The 25,269-nt window shown below is 41.7% G+C and overlaps 1 protein-coding gene and 1 long non-coding RNA gene across 3 annotated transcripts in view; one reads left to right on the top strand and one right to left on the bottom strand.

Annotated features, from left to right (window-relative positions):
* LOC138268595 (uncharacterized) overlaps positions 1 to 25,269 on the bottom strand; it is a 227,632-nt gene that overhangs the window by 101,044 nt on the left and 101,319 nt on the right. Inside the window, exons 2-3 of the long non-coding RNA XR_011200031.1 lie at positions 21,647 to 21,702; positions 11,071 to 11,167 (exon numbers count right to left, since the gene is read on the bottom strand). This is a non-coding gene — a long non-coding RNA (uncharacterized lncRNA). The remainder of the gene's footprint in view (positions 1 to 11,070; positions 11,168 to 21,646; positions 21,703 to 25,269) is intronic.
* DEF8 (differentially expressed in FDCP 8 homolog) overlaps positions 1 to 25,269 on the top strand; it is a 155,313-nt gene that overhangs the window by 31,097 nt on the left and 98,947 nt on the right. For both annotated transcript variants that reach the window (XM_069218409.1, XM_069218410.1), the window contains exons 3-6: positions 6,428 to 6,519; positions 7,334 to 7,483; positions 11,118 to 11,259; positions 12,740 to 12,904. In XM_069218409.1, the coding sequence (XP_069074510.1) occupies positions 6,428 to 6,519; positions 7,334 to 7,483; positions 11,118 to 11,259; positions 12,740 to 12,904 (549 nt within the window). The remainder of the gene's footprint in view (positions 1 to 6,427; positions 6,520 to 7,333; positions 7,484 to 11,117; positions 11,260 to 12,739; positions 12,905 to 25,269) is intronic.

Here is a 25,269-nt window from a genome sequence, read left to right on the forward strand (position 1 = left end):
TTATTTGATCATATTAAAGTATTTGTTCCCAACACACTTCAGAAATAAAACAAAATGTGCTGGGTTTGTGTTACTAATTCTGAAATACTTACACAGTTCATTTAAATGTTGTCGTGCTAGAAAAAAATGATCTTACCCCCTCCCAGCAAGATTGTCACATAAATCCTTTCACTTCAAGTCAGAGAAATGAAAGTAAACAGGTGCCCTCGGAAAACAGCCTCTGACATTTAACCTTTGTCTTTGAATGCACAACAAATGAGACGAGATAAGAACAAGATGTACAGCCCTGTTTACAGAAAGGGAAGAATCGTAAGGATATTGTAATTAAGATTTTGGTTGGCAAAGGTACAAACTTGACCTCGGCTGCCTAAAACAAATAAAGTTAGCAAAGGGAAAGCAAGAAAAAGTGAGATACAAATCCAATGGCAAGCAAAGGGCAGAATGCATTCCTAGGTCAACTGTTTGAATGCCCCCTAGATATCTAGCTAACCAGACAACTGGCTGTCTGGTAGGTTGCAACCTAAAATAAACACCTTGACTTGTACTGTGTTATTCCATGTTAGTAATAATAAGTTTTCTAAGAAACATTTGCTCCCCTTGCCATGATGCATATTTATTTTTTAATTATTTATTTTTGTTTGGCCTACCAAAGCTAGAAGGCAATAAACTATTTTCTCTGAATTGCTGAATGATAATTGGCAGAGAAATCAGTGTGACTCATGAATAGATAATAGTTTGTTAGTTTCCTTATTTGTTCTCCTTGTATAACATGGAAAGTATTAAAGAATACTTAAGTAACATTTCAACATTCTTAAATATCAATGTCATTTAGCAATAACATTGTATATAATTCTCAGATCATGTTAACTCTCTGTATATTTTGCTCTCACACTGGGAATAAAACTTTGGGTTAATCACAAAAGGAGGAAGTCCTGGTTACCATGTCTTTCTGCAAAAAAATAAGTTATTTAAACTTGAAAAAATGTAGCTTGCAAGGAAGTGCTAAAACCCAGGCTGAGGCAGCGACAGGCTCCGTGGCACGGCTGTTTCTGTTTTCTGTTATATAACTTATTCTGCTTGTGTTCATGTACTTCTTAAATGTGCACTCATTTAAACTTGTAAGTCTTAAAAATAATAGGTGAATAAAATTACGGGGCCTTCAAGTTTTGCCATGCTAGCCATTGGCTTCTGTGATAGTTTATCTGCCACTTTCAGATGATACACATAGATGTTTTTCCGAATTAGTTTACTTGTCATTTAAAGCTCAGGGAAAACTAAATGCTAGTTCGCCTCAACAGCTATATGGGCCATGCATGTACAAGGCGCCTCTCAGCTCTGCCGCATTAAAGAACAGGACATAAGTAATATATTCGAAAGAGCAAATTGTATTAAGGTACCTGATTGGTGGAGAGACAGAGTCAACTACAACTATTTTGAATGGTTTGGTCAGTTACCCCCTTCATTGGGCTGGAATAGTTACTTCACCTGCCTTTAGTTCATCAAGTGATGAAATCCTCTAGGTTCCACATCTCAATAGATGCCCAGTCCTACAGCGAACTGACCTTACTGTGCAGCGATATACCCAAGAAAATAGCTCCACTTACTCATAAGTTGGTTTCAATTAGGTGTGTGCCGCATTTTGAAAGTGGATGTCACCCACTCAAAATGGCTAGTATTTGCCCAATACTTGGGTATTTTTGCCACTACATTGTAAGGGAGTCTGACTAAAACTAATTGTCGGTCACTCAGATCTGCCTACAAAAAAACGGAAGGAGATCCCTGCAGGGAAGATCATATCGGAGGCATTCATTGTCTTACTTTGTTTTCATGCTTTAATCCTGAGCATTATCTTAACATGTATTTCTATTTTTGTAGTCCAGGAAAAGGAAGCGGTAAGTTCGCATTTAAGGTTAATGCAGAAGAGAGACTGAGAAGTCCAGAGGAATTGCTTCCTGTACCCATGATTAAGGAAGGAAAAAAGGAGGAGTTTGGTGGCTCGTAGGGGTTGTGCAGTAGCGAGGAGGCCATACTGAAGAAGAGTGAATTGTGATATAGATGATGGTTAGAGAACAAATGTTTGAGGCTTAGGGACTAACACTAAGATGGTGTTCAATGGCAATGCAGTGAGGTGGAAGCAAGCAGAAAGTGTTGATAGAGCAAGTGAAGTTCGGAAGGAGCGTGATGCAGTCTATTGAAGACGTCTGATGAGTGGACACTGCTGAGTTTTGACTTCAAGAAGATAACAAGAAACGGTCTGGTCTTTGAGACCTGTTGGCTTTGCCAGTGGTTTTTAGCCTTAGTTTTTTGTGAGCACGTGTACCATGCATGTGCGCACCTACAAAGTGACACAAGCAATTTATTGATGTATCAAGTTGAATTGGTAAATTTAAAACATTTAAGTGGCAAGATGTGTTTTTTGAAGCATGCATGGGGGCAACATGGAGGGCTAGGATGGGGAAGCAACATGGAGGATGTTGGGGAGCAAAGCGGGGGCATAAGCAACATGAAGGGCAGGGATGGGGAGAAGATGCAATAGCAGAGAGATGCAGGGTGTGGGTTGAGGGACAGCAACACAGGGCGAGGATGGGGACAAGATTCAATCAGTGAGGGCAAGGTGGAACGGGCGAGGGAGAAGCACATGGGTGAGAAAACAATGCAGCAAGTGATAACAACTCAGAATGCAGGGGGAGAGAAGTACACAAGGGTGATAGCTTGAAAACACATGCACTGCCATGGAGTGATTAACCCAAAAGGATAAAGTAGTGCTTGAAAAGCAAGTATCAGAAGCATAGAAGTCAGCCAATCAAAAGAAAATGCCTGGGGTGCGGTGCTGGGTGACCACACCTAGGAATCATCTTCTTTAAGAAAACATGGCTAACCCCAGCATCAATACCAGACATTGCCATGAATGGGACAAGATCATGGTCTATAAACACCCAGGATTCTGTGCCCCCATCAACAGTAAAATCTTGGACTTTGTCAATCCACTTTTCATCGTCTCCAGTTTGTTCATCCTATTGGGAGTCCTAATATTTCCCTTAGATGACTACACCAATCGCCTCCTTTGAAAGCCTGGGAAAACATGGACTAACACAACACGTATCTAGACCAAGCCACACAGAATACTCCAGGAACTTCAATAGCTGGATCACCATCTGCGTCATCACCCTACCCCACTGCAAACAAAACTATAAAAACATGGGTTTAGGCCAGCTGATACAAGGAAGAATTCAGAATAACTTAGCAGCACTGCAGACAATCGGAATGCAGGTGGAGAGTGAGCCATTAAAACTCGGACAAGGACGTCTTCAACGCCACCTTAAGGCACGAGCACCAGCAAATTTGGAATGTTAAATGGACAGCCCTAGCAAACCGCATCAATGACAGCACTAACAACACCAAAGACATTTTTTCTCCATCATCAAAGATTTCAATACATCTGCAGCCACCTCCAGCAGCATCACCCCATATGGGGAACTATGCAATGACCCTCAGACTTCTTCAGCAACAGAAATACAAATATATATATATATATAACGTCAACCCCCAGCTTGACCCATGGGTCTTGCAGCCAGTCTACCAATCTCCACCAAAGAATGCACCTTGACCGCATGTAACACTATCACCAAAGACGAGACTGCCATAACCATGAAGTCCATCAACTCTCAGCAGAGGCCTCACACCCATCCTCAATGCTTCCATCGACATGGCCAGTTTCCCTGATGCCTGAAAGTATGCAGCTCTCAATCCTGTAATGAAGAACCCTCAACAGACCCAGCCAAACTCACAAACTACCAGCCAATTTCCCTCCAACTGTGCCCAGCTAAGATCCTGGAAAAGGTAATCAACAGACGCCTCACAGATCACCTCATCCACTACAAGATCCTCAACATGATTCAGTCAGGATTCAGTCCGAACCACAACATAGACACTTCGATCACAGCAACAGATGATATCTGTATGATCCAACACAGAGGAGAAACTGAAGCCCTCATCCTACAGGACTGCGTTTGACGCAGTCTCCCACCCATCCTCATCAGACCATTACTCAAGGCTGGCATACAGAAACCTCCCCTTCACTGGATCTGTTCATTTATGACCGAAAGATCTCAGACAGTCATCATGGTGCCTTACACACCCTTTTCAGCGCCTATATTGTCCCACTCTCTGGCGTCATCCATACCCATGAGATTTACATTCTCTCATACACCGACAACACGCAACTCATCCTGTCCCTCTCGGATAAACCCCTCATCACAAGCAATAAATTCAGCACCTGTATGTCTGAAGTGGCTCCCTGGATGAAGTCAAACTATTCCAACCTGATCACCAACAAGACTCAACCTGGTGGCCAACATACCTAGGACCCACTCCCACCCATTACTCACATGCCAGAAACCATGGGACCCAGGTGAGCACCGTCACCACATACTGCTTCCACAATCTTAGGGAGCTTAGAAAAATCTGCAACTGACTACCGAACAACACTAGAAAGAATGTTAACGAAGCACTTATCCCTAGCAGACTGGACTATGGCAAATCCCTTTACACATGAATCACCAAACATTTCACGAGAAGTCTCAAATCGTCCAGAATGCAGCAGCCAGACTCACCCTCAACCTCCCATGCAGAGCCCACATCACACCACATCTCAGGCAGCTGCACTGGCTCCTGATAAACAAACATGCACAGTTCAAGCTCCTTACCCACTCATATAACGCACTACACAAAATGGACCCAGCCTACATTAACAGCTGCATACAATTCCACCAACCATCCAGGCACCTCCCCTCAGCCAAACTCTTACCAGCACACATCCCAAGTACTCACAGAAGCAGAAGTGGAGCTCTAGCCTTTTCTTATATCACCCTAAATCATGGAATGACCTCATGCACCTCATCAGAACCTGCTCCTTTCTTCTTGAATTCTGCAAGAAGCTGAAGATGTGACTCTTCGAATAATTCCTCTCCCTGCCACGGGTCTACCTTCTGACACCTGCTAGTGTGCCCTCATGGGTATCCTCACTCAAGGCGAGTGCAAGACTGATGCCACCTACCTCTGGGACCCCTCTCTTTGGGATGGGAAACGGGTAGGACATTGCTTTATATAATAAAAGCAAATCAAGCATTTTGGAAAGTACTCTTAATGATTTTTTTTTTACAAATGTTTGTGTGCCAAATGATTATGCTTTCTTTTGCTCTTCTTGCTTTTGTGATGCCTAGAAATGTTGAGCAACCTTATTGCTATAATACTGGTGTGTCAGCCCATCTAGGTGAGCTCCCTCAGTCCTCCTTCAGCACTCATCTGGGTGTTCCTGCCTGGGGAAGCACAAGCATCGGAACCATTCGTACTCTCACAGAGCCGGGGTCACCTGCTTCAGTCTCAAGACTCTTGAACTGTAAAGCGTCAGCGTGGTTTAACACTACAGATTCTCTTTCATGTTTGTACTTCCTTTGTACTCCTACGCGAGTCTTTTTACAGATTGTTCAGAGAATAAAAACAATATTAATTGAGCAATTGAGAAATTCGAGCTGGAGAATAGAAGTGCAGGGTTTGGGCAGTAGGAAGTGAAAGCAGGAAGAGAAGAAGCCACTCGCATAGTCTTTGTGAAACCAGCGTGTATTCTGTTTAAAAGTGCTGACGTGCACTAAGGTGGTCAACCAATACTCTCCAAGTTTAGACCATCAGAAGCCCCAGGCAAATGAGTAAAATGTGTGTAAGTCATGGCAGCCTGAACACAGAAGTGTTGTGTGGCTGAAGCTTCCGTTATGTAGAAAGTTTTGTGATAAAAGAAACAAGATTAGTTACCTGCCTGTAAGTGCTGTGTGGTCTAAGAATGAAGCTGGTATGGTGTGTATCTGTGCATGTGTACTTGTGTATGTGTACCCTGCTTGCAGATGTTGTGAGATTCGAGGATTGCAGCTGATGTGTTATGTGCAGTCTGTCTGTAGTGTTGTGAGGTACATGGTGTGTGACCTTCCTCTTAGTGCTGTGAGGTCTGACGATAGAAGGTGGTGTGTGATGTGCAATTCACAGTACTTTGTGTTATGTGATACCTTCCTGTCAGTGCTGTGGATACTATGTATAAAAGACACTGGGTGATCTCTAACTTGTTTGTAAAGCTGTGTAGGACCTACAGATGGTGCTGAACAATGTAACCTCCTGTAAAGTGTAGTGTGGTGCTAAAGTGATGTACAGGGCGTAAACTACATGTAAACTGACAGTGTGTGTGGTATTATGAGTAACCAGTGTAAAGTATGGTGCGATCTGAAGGTAGACTGCCCTGTATAATGTGCACGTGGTGATAGAAGTCACTTTGATGTATTTCTTGAATGTACAGTGCTGTGATGTCTGCATATGATAGGTGCTGCTTTCCTGATCTTTGTGTCTAACCTCCACTCTCTTATTGTGTTTTTGCCTGTTCTAGAGATGGCTTCCTCTCAATGTGAACCAGAGTTTCACTGCACAGAACGAGTGATGGATCTGGGGCTAGCAGAAGATCACTTCTCACGGCCCGAGGTGAGCCTACAATATACATTCGTTGTATGCCGTTTGTCTGCAATATCTCTTTGTACTTTTTCATCTACAGTGGACACCTTCTCTTGTATGTTCTGAGTCTTTTGCCACCTGTGTGTCAAGGGAACACAGAACATCCAATTACATGTTTTTATCTAGGGTATCAACTTCCACCTGTCAAACCCAAGTAACCACTGTCCCCGTCTGACAATGGCACCTTTCGTCGTCTCTCCACAACATTCATTGCCACCAGTCTGTCCAAGGCATCTGTTGCCACTCAGGCATCTGGTACCACTCGTCTGTAATTGGCATGTATTACCACGCATCTGTCCATTGCATGCATTACCACTGTCTAGTCAAGGCATCTCTTGCCAACTGCCTGTCCAGGGTTTTTGTTTCCAGTATCTGTTGTCATCCGTCTGTCCAGACCATTCATCTTCACACATCTGTCCTAACACCCGTAGCCACCTATCGGTCCATAACCTGTGTTGCCACTAGTCTGTCCAGGCCTTCCACAACCACCTTCCCCATACTGGGCATCCTCTGCCATTTGTTTCATGGCACCTGTTGCAGCCTCTATGCCCATTGGGAGCTGTATGTTTACATAATTGTACCAATCTGTCCAAGGTGGTTGCTGTGGCACTGCTCTAGTCTGTTTATTGTGGACATCCTTGTGCAACAATGTGTTACAGAATCCCTGTTTGATGAGCTGTTAAAGAGAAAAGGAATAGATAGCTGAGCATTCATTCCATGTGTGCAAGTGCACTAAAATTCTGCTCTGTCTGTCCATTTCACTGTTCATGCTCTTTTGTTGCAGGGTCTGTTCCTGACCTCAGATGTGCACCAGCTGCGGCAGGCCATCGAGGAGTGCAAGCAGGCCATCCTGGACCTACCGGAGCACTCGGAGAGGCAGAAGGACGCTGTGGTGAGGCTTATCCACCTGCGGCTCAAGCTCCAGGAACTGAAGGTGCCCTGTTGCCATTCACTTAAGAGCTTCTTGGGCATTAGAAGACTGACATGGTGATGCTCTTGTGACAAATGCCACTGTTGCAACAAAAAGTAACAGAACAGGGCCCTACCAGAGGAAATTAATATAGCCAGTATCTTTGTACAAATCATTTTAGAAGCTCATGTTTATTTAGACATGAATAAGTTAGCAGCTGCTGCTTTGCTGTTACCAGTCTGCTTGCTCATATTAAAACAATTGTCTCAAGTGCAAGAGGAAGATTGGGAAGATATCTCCTCTGTTAAAAAATGGAAATATAATTTTAAGTAAGTGGATTGGAAGGGTTATAAGGGGTCTGAGGTGCTCCCTTACATCAGGCCTATCACCAGTCAATTAAACATTGTAAATCATACCACTTCATAAAATATGTTTTGATATTCGGCAGGTATCTCATTGAGGGGAAAACAATTTATCTTAGTACTGTATTGCATAATGCATACATGTGTACATCATAATGAAATTACATGTGTGTACAAAAGCAAAAACAACGTACACAACATTTAACTAAATTACATTCGGTTAGATGAATCTTCTCATTTATAAATCTAAGATTCCTTTATATTATGGATTCTTTGCATCTACTGTTGAAGAACACAGATCACAAGCCTTTGCACTGCCGCTCATATCCTGTTGAGCTCATTTGTTTTGAAATCTGTGCTTTGAAGATTTGAGGTGAATTGCTGACCAAGGAGCAGTTGTTAACGTTCACTATTATCCCAAGAGTATTCCTTTAAGCTGAAAAAAGACTTCCATTCTTTTTTGGACCCTTGAGTTGGATTTGCTTCTGCAAACGATTAGTGCCACTGCCAAGGTAGCAAGGTCTACTTACTATGGTTTCACATAAGTAGTAGTTTGTTTGTAATGATGTTGCACTAGAAAGTCTGAATTGTTCTGAAGAAAGCGCACACAATTTGTTGGGTTTGCAGCAGCACTGTTAACACCTTTTTGCTTTTAGGAAAAATAACCTTATGCACACTGATGACAGCTGCCTGTGAGACAAGTGCCATCCCATTCTGTCTTTTTTATTTGACATAAGGAATGACTGATTTACATATGTATGTATGTTTGTGTGTGTGTGTATATATATATATATGTGTGTGTGGGTATGTATATACGTGTGTGCATATATATATATATATATATGTATGTAAAATATATATTAGATATTTTTTTCCTACAGTCCAAATGTGAGAGAATAATGTTTTGTTGGTTTTACTTATTTTGTATAGATCGTTGTGGTTTCATTAGCATGCACAGTGTTGACAGTATAGTAATTGTTATATCTGTGTGTATTCTTTCTGTAAAACGCATGTGATAAATTTTGATTAAATACAAACGTTTTTCTCCTGGACTTATCTTTAAATCCAGTCTTTCACTTAGTGGATGCTTAATTATCAACCTAAGGAACAGTAGACTAGCTGAAGTTGTTTTACCCATGAGACATTTGAGCTGCGTGTTTTAAAATAATTTCTTAAATATTAGTTTTTATCGTGTTGGGAAACAGATTGTTCATATTATTATGGGTGAAGGACAATAAAAGAACAGCACCATTAATATATATTATATAAAATCCTGGAAAGTATTAATGGTTTTATTTTGGTTATTGGTCCTGAAAAAGGTGGGATTAAGGTCAAGAAGATACTGACATGCTGCGTCAACACAATAACCTTTTTTAGTACATTGATTGTACACAGTTGTTTTTTATGTTATTTTTGGACATTTTGGATGATGTATCTAGTTCAAGGAATGATGGATTATATTAGAACATGTCAATTGTATTGTATGTGTATTTTATTAAATATGTATGAGATTCTAAATATTGTGGTTGGAGAATAATCGGTTATGTTTGATATTGAAGTTATATCTGTTGTTCTTAGGTTGATAATTAGGCATCCACATAGCAAAAGATTGGATTTTAACAAGTTCAAGGGAAAAACGTTGGTATTGGTTTTGCTGAACCCTTTTTCCGTGCCTTTGTAAAAGGGGCCACTCTCTAAATTGTTGATAAATTTAGATTCTACGTCTAATTTGTTGATAGATGATTGGAAATAAGCATGTGAGCCCCTTGCATCATAGAGTGCACCTTTCCTGTGTGGCAAAAACTATGTTTAAATTATTTAATTTAGGCTAAAATATATTCTCCATTTCTTCTTCCTGTGATTGAGGCAGTTTTCTGTTCATGTGCCTGCAGTTTGTGTCTACAGGTCATACCTTAATTACCAGTCTGTCTGTTCTTTACAAGGATGAGGGAAACAAGCTTTTAAGGAGGCCCACTATTTGCTTCCCTCCTCCAATAACTAAAAGATGAACCAGTACCTATCCTAATAAATGGAGGGCAAGTTTGTGATTTACAGAGTTATATGAATATTGTAGGAGAAAAATAACACATCACATCGCTGAGAAACACTATGAAGGATTGAAAGCAAAAGTGGTTTCAAGTTATCAACTGTTTGTGTTACTTCCTGTCTCCCCTCTGGAATCTGTCTGTGTAGTTACAGCTACGGCTACTGGCACAAGGCTTTAAGTGGTGCTTAGGCCATTCTACATACTCTGGAAGAGGTTTAAGGATATTGATATAGAAAACCAATTACAGACAAGAGAATCACCTCTGGTCGGGGATTCTCACCGCAATAATTATTAGAATAGAATAGCAAGCCGTACTCTAACGAAGGAAGCGGATGGTCTGGACATTCCTGTAATGTTCCAGCCTACCTGGTATTTCTTGCTTATTTTCTTCTTTTTCTCCAACCTCAAGTCTCTTCTCTTATTTGCTCCCATCCTCTTTCCTTTTCTTTCTTCCTCTTTCCTTTTCTCCCACTCTCATATTTTTTCTTTTTTCTCTTGTTTCTCCCTCTTACTACTCTTTCTTCTCACAACCATTTTTTCCTACTTTTGTTCATCTTCTTACTCTTTCTGTGTTCCCTGTGCACTTCAAACGCTTATTACTCAGTCTTCTATTATCACCCATTGCTTTTCTACTCATTCTTTATTTGTCTCTCTCATTCTCATCTCATCTTATTTTATCCCACTTTTCTCTACTCTTTTTCTTGTCCGATATTTCATTGTCTTCTGGTAATTTATTCTCCATGTCTTTCCTTTTTGTTCTGTCCATTTTATTTTCATGTTCTCTTTTCTCCTCTTAGTCTCTTTATTTTATTTCTGTTCCCACTGTCTTTTCTTCTCTTGTTATCTTCCTCCTCTTTCCTCTTTTGTATTGCTGTTCTACTTTTGTTCTCTGCCTTCTTTTTTCTGTCTCCTTTTTCACTGTCTCTCCCCGCATGTTTTCTTCTGCTTGTTTGCTATTTACCTTTTTATTGTCACTGTCTAGTTTTTAGCATTTTCTTCCCTTGGTTTTATTTACTTTATTTGCTTCTTTCCTCTGTTTTTCCTCTTATTCTCATCCCTTCACTTCTTTCTCCAGCTCTATCCTTTTTTATTTCTTTAGCCTTTTATTTCATCTCTCTTATTTAATGTGGTTATATGTTTCACTGTTCTGTGACTTTTTTTTTTCTCCAGTTACTATCATAATACCCTACTGATCAACTCACACTTTTCTTGTTTCCTTGGTATTCATTCTGTGCATTTCTTGTTCAAGGATCCGAGTGAAGAGGAACCAAATATCCGGATTCTCCTGGAGCATCGATTCTACAAAGAAAAGAGCAAAAGTGTCAAACAAACCTGTGACAAATGCAACGCCATTATCTGGGGTTTGATCCAAACTTGGTACACGTGCACAGGTACAGAGAAAGCATGTTTCTTTCTTGATCCTTGCAACAGCACTGACAGAATGTGTGTATGTGTACAGCAAAAAATCATTAAAAGCAAAAGAGACATTACATGCATTCACAAATGATATCATAGACTCGACATCTAAGGGAAGGTCAGAGCTCCAAAAGTAAAAAGTCTGCAGACTTACACCAGAAGACGAATGTTGTTGCACACCAACACTGGCTAAGAAGGTCTTCATTTAACTTCTCAAATTAAAGAAGGGCCTCAACAAACATGCAAAAGCTAGGTTCACACACTTGCACAAGTAAAGGAAGGCCTTCTTACACTTTTAGACGCAAAGAAAATGCCTAAAATGCCTGCACAAGTGAAAGAAAGGTTTCACACACTTGTCCATGCAAAGAAGGTCCCCATAAAGCTGCACAAATAAAGGAGTGGACATACCTCACACACCTGCATGAGTGAAAAATATTCAGCACCAAATGGTACTGCGAAATTGTACCAGTGACTGAAGGAAAGGGGAATATCATAGCCACCCTCCTTCTCTGGTGTTGGTGTATTGCTCAGATTACCATGCTTTATTAGGTGTGATTAGAAAATGCATTTCTTTGGTAGTCGCTCAAGCTGATTATGTGCAAGCTATAACTTCCTAGGGCCTTAGAGACTTCAAATAACAGCCCCAATGGATGGATGACAATTGGCCAGCTAATTAAAATAGGAGTCCTGACGCAGCAGCAAAACTATGAAAACAAAGGGGTAAGCAAAGTAAGGGAAGAATAAATGCCAGTGTGATGAACACAGTATTGATGTCAGGAGCTAAACATGCTACTGGTGAAAGGACACCAGTGGGTAAACTGGCCATGATTTAGGTATCTCAAGAGCATGAGAGGAACATGGGGAACTCGTAACTACACCAGAATGTGATGACCAGCAGTATAAGGCTAATTTTGGTCCATACCAAATAGATTATGAATAATAGATCCTGAAAGAGTCCCAATTAGGGTCGTAAGGGAATATACATATCCTAATCCACAAATGCCAATTAGATTGGATGAGGAAGCCCCACCCACTAACTGTGGCCGCAACTAGTGGGTGAGGTCTCCTCATCCAATCTAATTGCCACTTTTGGATAAGAATACAGTATTACCTTGCGACCCTAATTGGGACTCTTTCAGGATCTATTTTTCATAATCCATTTGGTATGGACCAAAATTGGCCATTGCGCTTTCATGTGGTTATTTTGTAGATTGTGGAGGTTGTGTGGTGGCATACCTCCATCTCTCCCCTTGTGGTACATAGGGGAACTTGTTCCAGAGTGATAGCCAGAGTAAGAAGGGGCTGCTCGTGGGTTTTGCTGGGCAAGGGAGGAGGGTATGAGCTGAACAGTTGGTTTCATTCCAGGTATTGAGAAATATGGAAAGAGTCTTTGAAGCCGTGCATAAAAAGAAAGTTTGCTTCTTCTCAACTTTACTTTAAATTCACCTTTATCAGGGTGCTACTACCGCTGCCACAGCAAGTGTCTGAACTTGATTACTAAACCCTGTGTGAAGTCGAAGGTCAGCCACCAGTCTGAGTACGAGCTGAATATATGCCCGGAGATTGGATTGGACAGCCAGGATTACCGCTGTGCTGAGTGCCGTGCACAAATTTCCCTGCGTAAGTACAGGAGCTGATATCCTGCTACTGGCTCCTTCCTGTTAATCGTACAAAAGAATGGTTGGCTATATTAAGAATGTAAAGTGTGTTCCTTGAATCTGATGAATTTCATGTACACTTGTCCATTCAGTCTAGAGTACATTTGTACCTGAGCTCACATGCAAGCACCTGTTCAGTCCACTCAGAACAAACCCTTTCAGTAGACCTAGGATGTCAGTTTGAGCAGGAAAGCAATGGGAAATCTGTGTTCTCCATCCTCTTCTTTGCTGCCTCATTTAGAGAGTGTGGATGGACATAATTCCCAATGGTAGAGCTTTGCCATTGTTCACCGACTTTTGGGAGACTGTACACTAGAAGAAGTGGTGCCTCCAAGAGACCATTCCCTCTGGTGTCATTTATATCTGTGTCTGCCATATACAGACCTGTAAAGGAAAATATGGTAATCGTCCCCCTCTTTCTGTGGGGAAACACATTGTTTGTGAGGATACACTAAATATCTTATTTCACAAGACTGACCCGTGTTTTGAATAGATAACGTGAGGCCAGGGCTGCTGTGCCCATGATCTGCCACCATGTTTCCTTACCTACCACAGAAGCATCTCCCACCGTGCAGGCAAGAGCTGTTTTTGGGAAAAACCACAACCAAAGAGGCAGACAACCTTAAGTTTCAGAGACAACTTTAACGAATGTTGAACTCTTAATTATTCCCCCCACCAGTTGTTGGCTACAGAGAGCTGTAGCAGAGCCTGTCTTGAGGAAGAGGATGAGTTAGTAAAAAGAAGTGTACAGACTGTACATTTTGAGACTGTACTTCTTCTGAACTCTGTTATCTTATCTTAAAAACAAAGCAGACAAACATGACAAGTTTGTTTGTTTTGATTCAAAATTGTGACATGATTCGGCCATTTAACTTTGATGGAGCTGTTCTTTATGGAGAATAATGTCATACTTTCAAAATGCGCAGCACAGTGAAGTCTCTTTAGGTGTCTGTCTTATCCTGAATGAAAACATAATAAAACCAGGGCCACTGGAATTATGTAGGAGGGGAGGGCCTAATTATCCAGCATGGTTGAGAAACTGATGCAGCAAGACAAAGCTAATTGTGCGGCATAAGGTGGCACATTTTGTGATAGTATTATTTTGTCATTTTTACACTTGTTAACACTGTCAGGGTATTGGTTGCACCTCATTAGTATCAGTTTAATACTCAAATGTAGCAAACATTCCTCAGTCCATTGAAAAGTGCAATGCTATCAACCTCTCCACTGAAAAAGGACAGAAGATCCAACAGCACACCAACAACATCAAGCCTGCTTAAATTCATACAGCACCTCCTTCCTGTAGAATCCTGCAATGATCAGCCTTCAAAGCCCTGTCTCTCCCAGATCTCACTGATATACTCCATTCCCTTACAGACACTTTTGTGAAGATGTCTTACTATCGTCCTTCATCAGAGCTCTCTCTGGGGATGCTCTCTTACCTATACAGATCTTTGTCAATGCCTCCACCACTCAAGCCATCTTTCAAGAAGCCCTCAAGACAGGCCAGATCCTCCCACTCCTAAATAAACCTACACTAGACCCTGATAACATTGCCACCTAGCAGCCTATCACTCACCTATCTTTCATCAGCAAAATCATTGAAAAATCATCTGTGCCCAAATCCAAGATCAGTTCAATGCTAACTATCTCCTGCATAACTGCCAATCTAGCTTCAGGTCTCGCTATAGCAAGGAGGCTGCAGACTTGCACATTATAGACAATACCCACTTGACCACAGATGAAAATGCCCCCTGCCTCTTAATATTGCTGACCTCTCAGCTGCCTTCAACAAAGCTGCCCATCTCGCCCTTATATGTAATCTGGAGTCTGGAAAGTGACTCTCTGGCATTATCTTTGACCGTTTCTCCTTCCCTCTTTCCAACAGACACCAGTTTTTTTCACATTTGCACTTTCAGGTCACAAAATAACTCTATCTTAAGCCTTTACATGGAATCACTAGATGCTCTTATGCCAGATAATAGCGTCAAGATTCACCAATATGCTGATGATACACAACTCTACTCGAATGTCTCCTCTGCTGCAGACATCCAATCCCTCAAACACTACTTGGACATCATCCAGACCTGGATGGCCGCTGACTGCCTGAAGTTCAACCCAATCAAGGCAGAAGTCCCGTTATTTGCCAAGAATAGTAAACAAGATAGAGTTCAAATCTTGCTAAGTGACATGAACCTTCACAGCCTTGAACCCCAACTTTTACAGATTGACAAGTCACTTAGTCTCACCCTAGACACCAGTCTCTCCCTTAAGGAACACACTGACAAAAACACAAAGACAGCTCATTATGAGCTCTATCCTCTAAAGAAAATCTAACCAGTTCTTCCTGAAAGTGATTTCAGAGTTACTGTTTAAACACTTGTATTCTTACATCTCAGTGGTGGTAATATCATACTCCTTTGCCTCCCAGAGTCCAATTTGGCACCCCCTTTGAGCACCCTACATGCCGCAGCAGGTCTCATCCAGGACAGAAGTATGATCACATCACCCCATCCAGGTGGAACTCCTTTGGCTCCCCTTGCTGGCCTGCATAATTTACAGAGCTGTAAAGACCAGCACCCAAATTCACCATCTCTGGTGGATGTTGGCTTATTTGCATCTTGGACATCACCAGTCTGCAGACTACGAAGTGAAAACAAGAAAAAACCAACACAGCAGTCCTTTTCCATCTATGCCCCCAGGATTTTGAGCAACAATCCCATATCCCTCAGGAGTGTCCCAGTGCTGCTCCAATTTAGGAAAGAGTTGATGACCCACTGACTCACCTCTTTAAAGAATAATACATCGAAATGCTTTAACCATCCACAATCCAGCTTCATCTCTTCTTACTCATTAACGTCATGCTTATCTTTGACAACATACAGCACTCTATTGCCTTTTGGCTGAATTTGTGGTATAGAAATACCATATACATACACGTTTCTCTCTGCTATCTCATAAACCAGTTTCTAGTCCCTAGTAGTGACCACAGTCTCTGGAGCCACTGATCATAGGTTAGTATGATATCTAAACCTCACTTTGCTAAAATGACTGCCAGGATTAACTGGGAGATCACTTTGTTTCTTGTGGAGTGCGGTGAGTACACCCTAAATATTATAGTATCTTGATTTCTTTGAAGCCTGTGTTACCTGTTGTGGAATGGCTATCAGTAGAATTCCCCCAAATTGGGTCAGAAGTGCCCATCCCTCCAGTGTCTCTGGCAGGCATAAGACCTAGGTTTATCAAATGTATGTAGTCTGGTGTGTAGTCTGTATGCTGGACACAATTGTTAACTCAAGTGAAGATCCCCCTCCCATGGTCCACATTTATGCCTAGATCACTTTCCCACTTTTCTTGGTAAGCAGTCTTGTCTGAGTGTTGTGTATTTATATTGCATAGGTACAGGGCACCAAATACATAGTTTAGGTGAAATTCTATAGCATTTGTTTCCAAAGGGATATGTTCTCCGTGGCCCTTTCATTATTAGAGTGTAGGTGGCCCAATGCATAAGCTCCATATAATGGAAACACCCAAGCTGTATGATACCATATTCCCTCTTAATACTTTCAAATAGGGATTTCGAACTGTAGCACTGCATCAGAGCGCATCGTTTTGCAGGCTCTCTCAACTGCACGCATTTGTTCTTTCTTGCCCTGTTCACGCCACCTCCTCCCTCCCATCACTGACCCCATTGCTTGCCCCATCCACAGATCACCCTCTCCCCGTAACTGCTTTTCCCTTCATTACTGCTTTGTTTTTCCCCTCCTTCTTTCTCACCTCTAAGCCAGTCTGTAATGTATTGAAGCTGGGTCGTGTAGTAATAGTGGTGTAAATTACACACTTAAAACCACCCTCTACAGGAGGCGTTGTGATATTTTTCCATTTAAGTCTAGCCTTTTCCCTGGCCCAGGTGGTCTTGGATTATGCAAAAACAAGTGTACACTGTTCTAAAGATGATGGAAACTAGGGGGACACTAATGTTCAGGAGCAAGAGCCCTCACACATCCAAGGGGATGTCATGCTTCATCATTGGGTAGCTCCTCGTCAGACCGGCGCTGCAATGTCTGACGGGCTCCCCATAAAGGGGGCTCTTTGCCGGAGATCTTTATAGGTGGCTGCCGTAGTGGAGGACACTAGTATCACGGTCAGGCACTATTCCTAGCAGGAGTGTGACTCATAAAATTAGTTCCCAGTCCTAATAGAGTAAATACATTTAATAAATCGAAAGATAAGACTGGAACCAAGATTAAAAAACATAAGGAAAGTGTAATGTGAGAAATAATGCTCAACCACTTTCTACCTAGTGCTGGAGCTGAGAAAATTATTGCAGGTCTCCTAAAACTTGGTCAACATGTTTCGCGTACAGTGGTCTAACAAGATCCTATTACGCTTCTTCAGGACCAATTAATAACAAAACTTCTCCTGTCTATATGTTACAAAAAGTTTGCGTAATTTAATTAGTCAAATGAGTACATGCAGTCACTTACATTGAAGTTCACTGTTTGTCAAAAAACAATTTTTTTACGGTCGCCCATCCCTTGTTATGTGGGGAGCCCCTTGGGAAGTAGCATGCCGAAAGCGGTCACTATTCATATGTGCCAGCAATCCACGGGGTAACCTACCCTGGCGTGCTGTCCCGCATTGTAGATCTTGGATTATATCCACTGTCTTAATTGGTTGGGGTAGTGCCTAGAAGACAAATAGAATCTCGAGGAGGAGCATCATTTTGAGTACAACATTCCTCCGGGGACTTTTTCAAGGCTGATAATAGCAAACGATTGAACCATGAATAGACAACTTGCCGTATTAGAATCATAAACATTAAAAAAATATCTTTATTAACTAAACAAAACATCTTAATATCCCACGCTCAAGTGTTCTGACTACTATCATAGCAAAATACAGGTACACCTTTGTGTTGATCATTCCCAGGAATGTGAAAGACCCAAGGATTGATGGAAGTAAAAAGACATATAACGCTTGGATAAAAAGATTCCCATGTGCATGATAAAGAAAGCTTATGTGACAACCACCTGGACTTGGAAACAAAGGGCCAGATGTAGCAAAGGTTTTTACCCATTCTGTGTCTATGGGAAAAAGTGTACATATGGCCCAAAGTGTGTAAAGTTTTGAAAAGACCATTTTATAGGTGACTCCACAGACTTTAAAATAAGAAAGTAAAGAATGAAATGAAGTATGCGTTCAATCCGTTCAACCGCATGCCCCCTTCCCTCTTTCCCTCTCTTCCCTGTACTTCCCTCTCCTTCTGTTTTGTTCTTAGTATTTAGATGTTTACCGCCATAGACGGCATCGCACAAGACTGAGACATGTTATCCCATTGTTTGTAGACTTGCCCATAGGACCTCTCCTCGTAGGCGCGGCCTGCCAGGAAGGAGGAAGGGGGGTGGGGTTTGGACAAAAACTATTGGTATCGCATTGTTATGTGGCTCATTAATTCTTATGTGTCAATTATGTCTTGTGACTGTCATGTCGGTGAATGATCTGTTCGGTTGTATCTACTAATAAATGCAATTTAAAAAAAAGCCAAGTAAAGCCTGAAGCCAATGTCAAAACAAAGAATGTGAAAGAACAATGCATATCATACATAGTTAGCATAAATCATCCAAAGATTAGATCCAACTCTTATCAAACAGTAGCCAGAAAGAATGGCCTCTCTCCACTCAACAAACTTTCTTGGTCCAGAATCTGTTTATCCTGTTAGAAGACCTGCAATAGTGACCTCAAAGGTGGATCTATACTCCATTCAAGAGGTGAATCCAGTATCGCAAAACATACGGTGTCCGGTTGCAAGAAAATTATGTCTGCCAAAAAGTGAACTTTATACAGCAGTAAAGTTACAGTCTGTTGAAGGATATCGGCTTGATAAAACCATGTAAAGTATTTGTAAACACAACAGTAAATCATGTGTATATTAGCAACCTTTTATTGCAATTAGTGTGTTAACTATTAATTAAATATAACCATATGACCAGTGAGACTAAAGAAACACATACTTCATGATAGAAACACGTTGGGTACCATGTGTTTATTGTTGCCAGATCGTCTAATATATAAACAGTGGGCATATAGAAAAAGGGGGAGAAAGACCGGAGGAACCAAAAAGCATCCAGATTAATGAATAATGGTATAATATTAAAATATGAAAATCATTGTGACACTAGTGTGCATTAGAAGACTTCTGAAAGAAATGTGCATAAGGCAGGAGCGGTTCCTCCTAAGGAGCGGAGGAGCGTCGCCCTGTCTGCTGCAAGCAGAACAGGCAAACAAATAAATAAAATGGTATAATAATGCTGTTTTATTTTGCCCTCATGCTTGTACTGTGTACAGCGTGAGGGCAGGGGGCGGTGCTGCATCCTGCATTTGCTGGATGACTGCTGCCCCTTGCATTGTGCATGTCGGGTTGGCAGGCTGTCTAGCTGCAGCTTGCCCGACATACGCACTGCAGGCCTAAAAAAATCATAAAATTGTTACTAGACTTGCAGGTCAAGTAACTTGAATAATCTACTCAACTTAACTGTAATGTACTTGACCCGTAAACGGCAATGAAATTGTGTGATCCTAGGCAAATATTTTATTTGACAGATTCGCCTTTTCCTTCTTTCTCACATATGAGTGCACCTTCACATAGGTGAGTTCAGCATTTCTGATGTACAAAAAAACCTCTTTTGTTTGGTTAAACGGACTAAGGCCCAGATTTACAAGCTGCGTTGCCTTACTTTGCGTCAGGGAGGCGTTTCCATGGATGTTGTGTAGATGTTCCCAAGCAACACCCATGGATTTTGACGCATTCCCAGATTTACAAGGTTTTGTAAACCTAGGAATGTGTCAAAACCCTGCGCCACTCCAGGTGTGGCATAGAAGCGACACAAAGGGGAAAAATATCTTTGTTGCTCCCCGTTTTTTCGTCTGTATGCTACATTTTGCAGTACACAAATAAACAGGAAAACTCCTCTTGGGACTGTTTTTCTGCTAGAAGGTGCCCCTTCCTGCACAATAACAATAATTTTCGCAACGCAGGCACCCTTGCACCATGGTGCCAGCAATTTCTGCACCAGCGTAGGGGAAAAGAACAGGAATGCGCCACATCTCGTAGATACGGTGCATTCCTGGCCTTTTGTTTTGACGCAGCATCGCAAGAAGACCTGTGGCGGTGCCCTGCGCTAAAACATTGTAAATCAGGCCCTAAATGTTTTCTCTGTGTATAATAAGAATCTAACCTACATATAGGGTATACATGATTCTTGGCTTGCCTTGGGTACTAATAGCATTGCCTTCGGGGCAGAAGTATTTCCTAGTTTATGTTGAAACACTCACTTTCAATAAATATTTTACTAAAGCATAATATGGTAGCACACTGTCATTTACAGACAGTAAATTTCCAAGAAATGTATAATAACCTTCCCCCTAACTTGCAACTTTACTGATAAAACTATGTAGTGTATTAAAAATCTGTGAAAACTGGGTTTCAGGAACCATATTTATCATTTGCACATCACCAAGTAAAGTGTTCTTATTTGTTTTCATCCTATTAAAATATTTTTTTCATAACACTAAAGAACAAAAAATGGTCTTTCATAGCTACTGACCTGTATTTTGAAATGTTTGTGCAGTTGATAGTTATTTAAATGTTGTGTTTTAGGAAAAACCCACCTAGCCTTTAACTTCACAGTTTTTACAGCAGATCAGAAAGATCACCTTAGACAATCCTGGAACTCTGAGGTCAGAACGGAAAAAGACAAAGTGACTTTTGACCTCTGTCTCTGAACACAGAGCAAATAACAAGAACATGATTTAAAGGCATCTTTTTCACTTTCTGACTGAACAGAACATCTGTTCTTTATCAACTCACCAGAAGGGGCGAGTAGGTCCGAAAGATAGCTCAACCTGGTAAAACATTACTCGCCATAGAGAGTGGTCGAGTAGATTTGTTTTAGCCTTCCACTGTAGAACAAGCAATCCCAGGGCTGTCAAACAGCTGGGGGATTGCTGGCACAGGCCACCAGTCTCAAAATTAGCACTGAGTTAGCCTGCCCCCACCAATCCTGGAGGTGCTCTCCTGCTGAAAACAGCACAAGAGCAGCTCCAGTATTGGTTGGCATCCCATTCCATTGACCAGAAAAGAAGTCCTTCCATTTCTGCTCATGGACGCCGGGAGAGCCATATATATGGTGAGTTTGGCACATCGTGCCCGACCATATCCAAGACCTGCAGGCCGTCACTGACATAAGGCTAACGAGAACTTATTTGAAATATTCATATTTTTCAAAAAGAAACTGAGCCCAATAAAGTCTTCAGAAATTTAAATATTGAAACTGATATAGTTTCTCATGAGAAAGTGACAGTACCCAGAAGATTTGGCAAAAATGCCACCCATCACTAGAAAAATTGTCTAATTTGGAACATAATCAATAAAACATAACCAATACAAGACAATGAATACCTAAGCATGAGCCACAGCTGTCCTTTGGAAACATCCAGAGTGCATCTCACCATAATTTTAACAACTGTTGAAATTGTTTTTAAAACTCCCCCTGAGATCCTGAACAACCATACATCCCACTGACAGGCTGCCCATCATAGCACACAATCATTACTCTCACAAGAATGAAAGAAAGCAAATCACAAATGTTTTCATTTGGCCACAACATCCAGTTTTCTCACATATTGTATATCTTTAGATTACCAATTGTAATGAAGCAGTTGTCGCCCAGAAAATCATCCGAACAACGATTGTCTCTCCTGCAAAAAAAAAAGTCAGCCATCAGTTACAGTGAAAGAGCATATTAACTTATCTTTACGAAACTGGCGTGCCATGCGACCAAGCAACCATCTTGGAAGACTGAACAGTGAAGCAGACCCGTCCCTATTTAGCATTATGTCTGCGTGCTTGCGTAATGCTGACACAAAGGCAGGTCAAGAATAGAAATGGATAAAATATTACCACATTCCTGGCCACCAACAAAGAAAGAAATGCCTGTATTTATCTACCCACGTCCTGAACCTTAGGGAATTCTAGAGTGGTGTTGTTGCAGCTAATGGACCATTGATCTTCCTACAATCGCAAAAAGACAACCCATTTTGAATTAAAGGTTTAAAAAGCCTTTTAACTGAATAAGTCAACTTGCATTACATCAAGGCGAAATGTTAACAAAAACAAACGCCATTGATGGAGCTAGAAAAAAGAAAAAGGAATGAGAGGAGCCAAAGAGTAAAAATAAAAAAGAAGAATTGACGCTGCCCTACTTATGTTATAGCCATATGTGGGGATTGATGTAAGGAAATGGCTGCGTATCATGGTATCAAAAAAGGAGAAGACAGAGTTGGAGTTAAACGTTTACACATGCCCTGATGCACCTACATGATCATTATGTGTACCATGACATCTAACAAATCATATAGGGAATACAATTTTTATGTCGATATTGATAAATGTAAATACACATACATAACCCAAGTATAAATAACAAGGCCTCTTTCAGTAGCCAATAAATGATGATTATACATTCAAATGACATGTAGAACTCCTTTGTTCAGAATATGAATATACACAAACTTCACCCATATTCAGGTGGTTAACATAATCATATATGAGTCAGGATCACAATTAATAATAATATACTTAGTTTCTTCATAGAAAAATGATGTAATTCACTGACCTGATTCATACCCTTCTCCATGGCCCTTAGTCCAATTATCCATCAGGACTCATTGCATCTCGGATCCGCTCACCAAGACTAATCCTTCAGACTTGCTAAGGTTAATCTGTTGCCCAGCCATTCTCTTATATCTATCTAGACTTGATAGCAATTCCTTTAGTGAGCATATCAGGTCTGTTTTTGATAGCAAATAATAATCTGCAAAGACTGTCAGTTTGAAGGTGTCCTGGTGGAACGTGATGCATTTTATTCCTTGATGGTCTCTGATAGTTGAGAAAGAGGCTTATGGGATAGAAGAAACTGGGGTGTAAGTGGCAGCACTGCTGTGTAGCCCAGCCTACATGGATTTGGTTTGAAACTCTCCTATTTAGTCAGAATTTAGTGCAGGTGCAATGTGCAGTGCTACTATCCATCCCCTAAATCTGCTGCCAAATCCAAATTTGCCTTGTATGTTTTGCATCATGCCCAGTCCACCCTTTTAAATGCTGAATCTGCATCCAGGACAGGGCTACTGCCTCTCACTGGTTCTCACCCTTATTTACTCATAAAATTACTTAAATGGAGGGCTATTTTGTATTATCACATGTGGTACAATTCAAAAGACTGTCTGATCCACTGACTGGATTGGACAGTACTCTGTCTAGCCTGTTTTGGCTAAGATGTATTTTTTACATCTGTGTTTAGGAATGAAGTGGGCCAGTAAGATGTGCAGAGGGTGGGGTCTTTTCCTGGTTTCCTAATCGGCAAGATTGTAACCTCAGCCATTGTGTAGGTATTTCTCTGACTCCATCCATTTAAAGAAGTTATAGGCCTGTGTCAGGATAGTCAATAGTTGGGGGTGAACTTTTTATTAAAAATGGCAGTGAATCTCTCTGGGCCCAGTACTTTGGTTAGTTTCAAGCATTTCATTACACTTACTTATTGCCTCTAGTTTTGTCATGACATCCTTGAAATGTTCTCTGTCAAGTTCAGTTAGATTGGGGAGGGACATTTAGTCAAGATAGTGACTTCACTTTCATGGTTCTGATACCTCAGCTGTAAATAGCCTCTGGTAGAACTCTCTAATTTTTCCCTCACCCAATGTTCGAGTCGCCCGTTTCTCATGCTAGACGACTTTTATATATTTCTGCGTTTAGTGTTCTTGGACCTTGTTCGCCAGGAGGGCACCAGCCTCGTGTCCCACCCCCTCCATGATAAAATATATCTACTTTTGCGAGCGCAAAGTTTGCCCTACCTAGCTCAAGCATCTGTAGCTGCCCTCTTACTTCTCTCATCTTCCCTTGGATCTTCATGGAGGGGTTTGATTTGTGTTGACTGTCCAATTCTATCAATTCCTGTTAGCTTCTTGAGACAAATTGCTCTCAAGGTCTTAAGCTTTGCTGCCTCTTTTATGGGTGTGCCTCTAATTATTGTTTTAATGAATCACATGTAATTCTGTTCCCAAGCTTTCACGTGCCATTCAGTGTTGGTTGTTCTCAGTTTTAACTTTGTGTACAACTACTTGGTCCTTCATTAAGAAGTCATTTAATCTGATAGAGACTTCTAGTTGCAGATTCCTTATCTTTTGAATTCCCCCAGGGGTCAGACTGGATCCGGAGACTTTTTCTTCGAGCAGTACCTCTGTGCGCTGTCAGGTGGCGTCAGTCAACTCCGCCATGATGACATTGTGGTTGTATATAGGCGCCACCTCGGTGCTCTGACGTCAGTTCTTTTCTTTCCGTGCCAGCCTACGTGCAGATCCGAAGAGGAGCTACCTCAGTCATTTTGTTTTTTTGTTTTTACTACAACAACATTTTTGTCGAACAATTTTGACGAGGTCGTGGATGCGTCGAGGGATGTCCTGCAAGACCGGTTTTAAGCCCTGCGACTCCTGTCACTGAATGATGTTGGTGACAGATCTTCACTTTGTGTGTCCTTGGTGCCTGGAGCGTGATCACAACCCGAAGTCGTGCTCCGACACTCGACTCCGCGGCACTCATGGTCTCGTTTGAGAGGAAGGTCTCGAGACCGGCCGCGGAGTCACCACCACTCTTTGTCCTCGAAGTCATAGGGACATTCAGGTCATAAGAAAAAGAAGTCGAAGAAGAACAAACGTTCTTTGACTTCACCTCATCGTTCGGACGATGCGGTGAGGGAGGCCTCTGTCAACGGAGCCTCCATCTGGGTCCGCCCCACGCATCTCCGACTTCCTGGGAGCTGGAGCCACCCTTGCCCAGCTAAAAGAGTTTTATGAGGCAATGCGCCTCATTTTTGGGTACACTGACCCACCTTTGGAGCCCTCTTCTCAGGTGAGTCGGTGGGGGCCCCTCAGGTTCGAAGTCGTCAGCTTCAGCCAAGGCTCCAAAGATCTTGGATCTGCCTGACGCCGGTCGTGCCACAGTGACCTTCCCCAGCATCGGGTCAGACGTCGATGTTCCCGACGTCAGTTGGGCCCAAAATCGACGTCGATCCTATTCTCATACCCGGTGACCCTGAGCCAGAACAACGTCGCTCGATGCAGATTCTGTTCTCTATGGGCTTTCCGGGGCCCAGGGTTGATTAAGACCCTTATACTTACAGGTATGGATACGGGGAGAGTTTAGAGGGGCCACTGGACCCTTTAGAATACCAGCTTAACTCCCAAATAGACTGGGTGCAGGATTTGGGTGAT

The sequence above is a fragment of the Pleurodeles waltl genome, chromosome 12 (genome assembly GCF_031143425.1).
Source record: "Pleurodeles waltl isolate 20211129_DDA chromosome 12, aPleWal1.hap1.20221129, whole genome shotgun sequence".
NCBI classification, from domain to species: Eukaryota; Metazoa; Chordata; class Amphibia; order Caudata; family Salamandridae; genus Pleurodeles; species Pleurodeles waltl.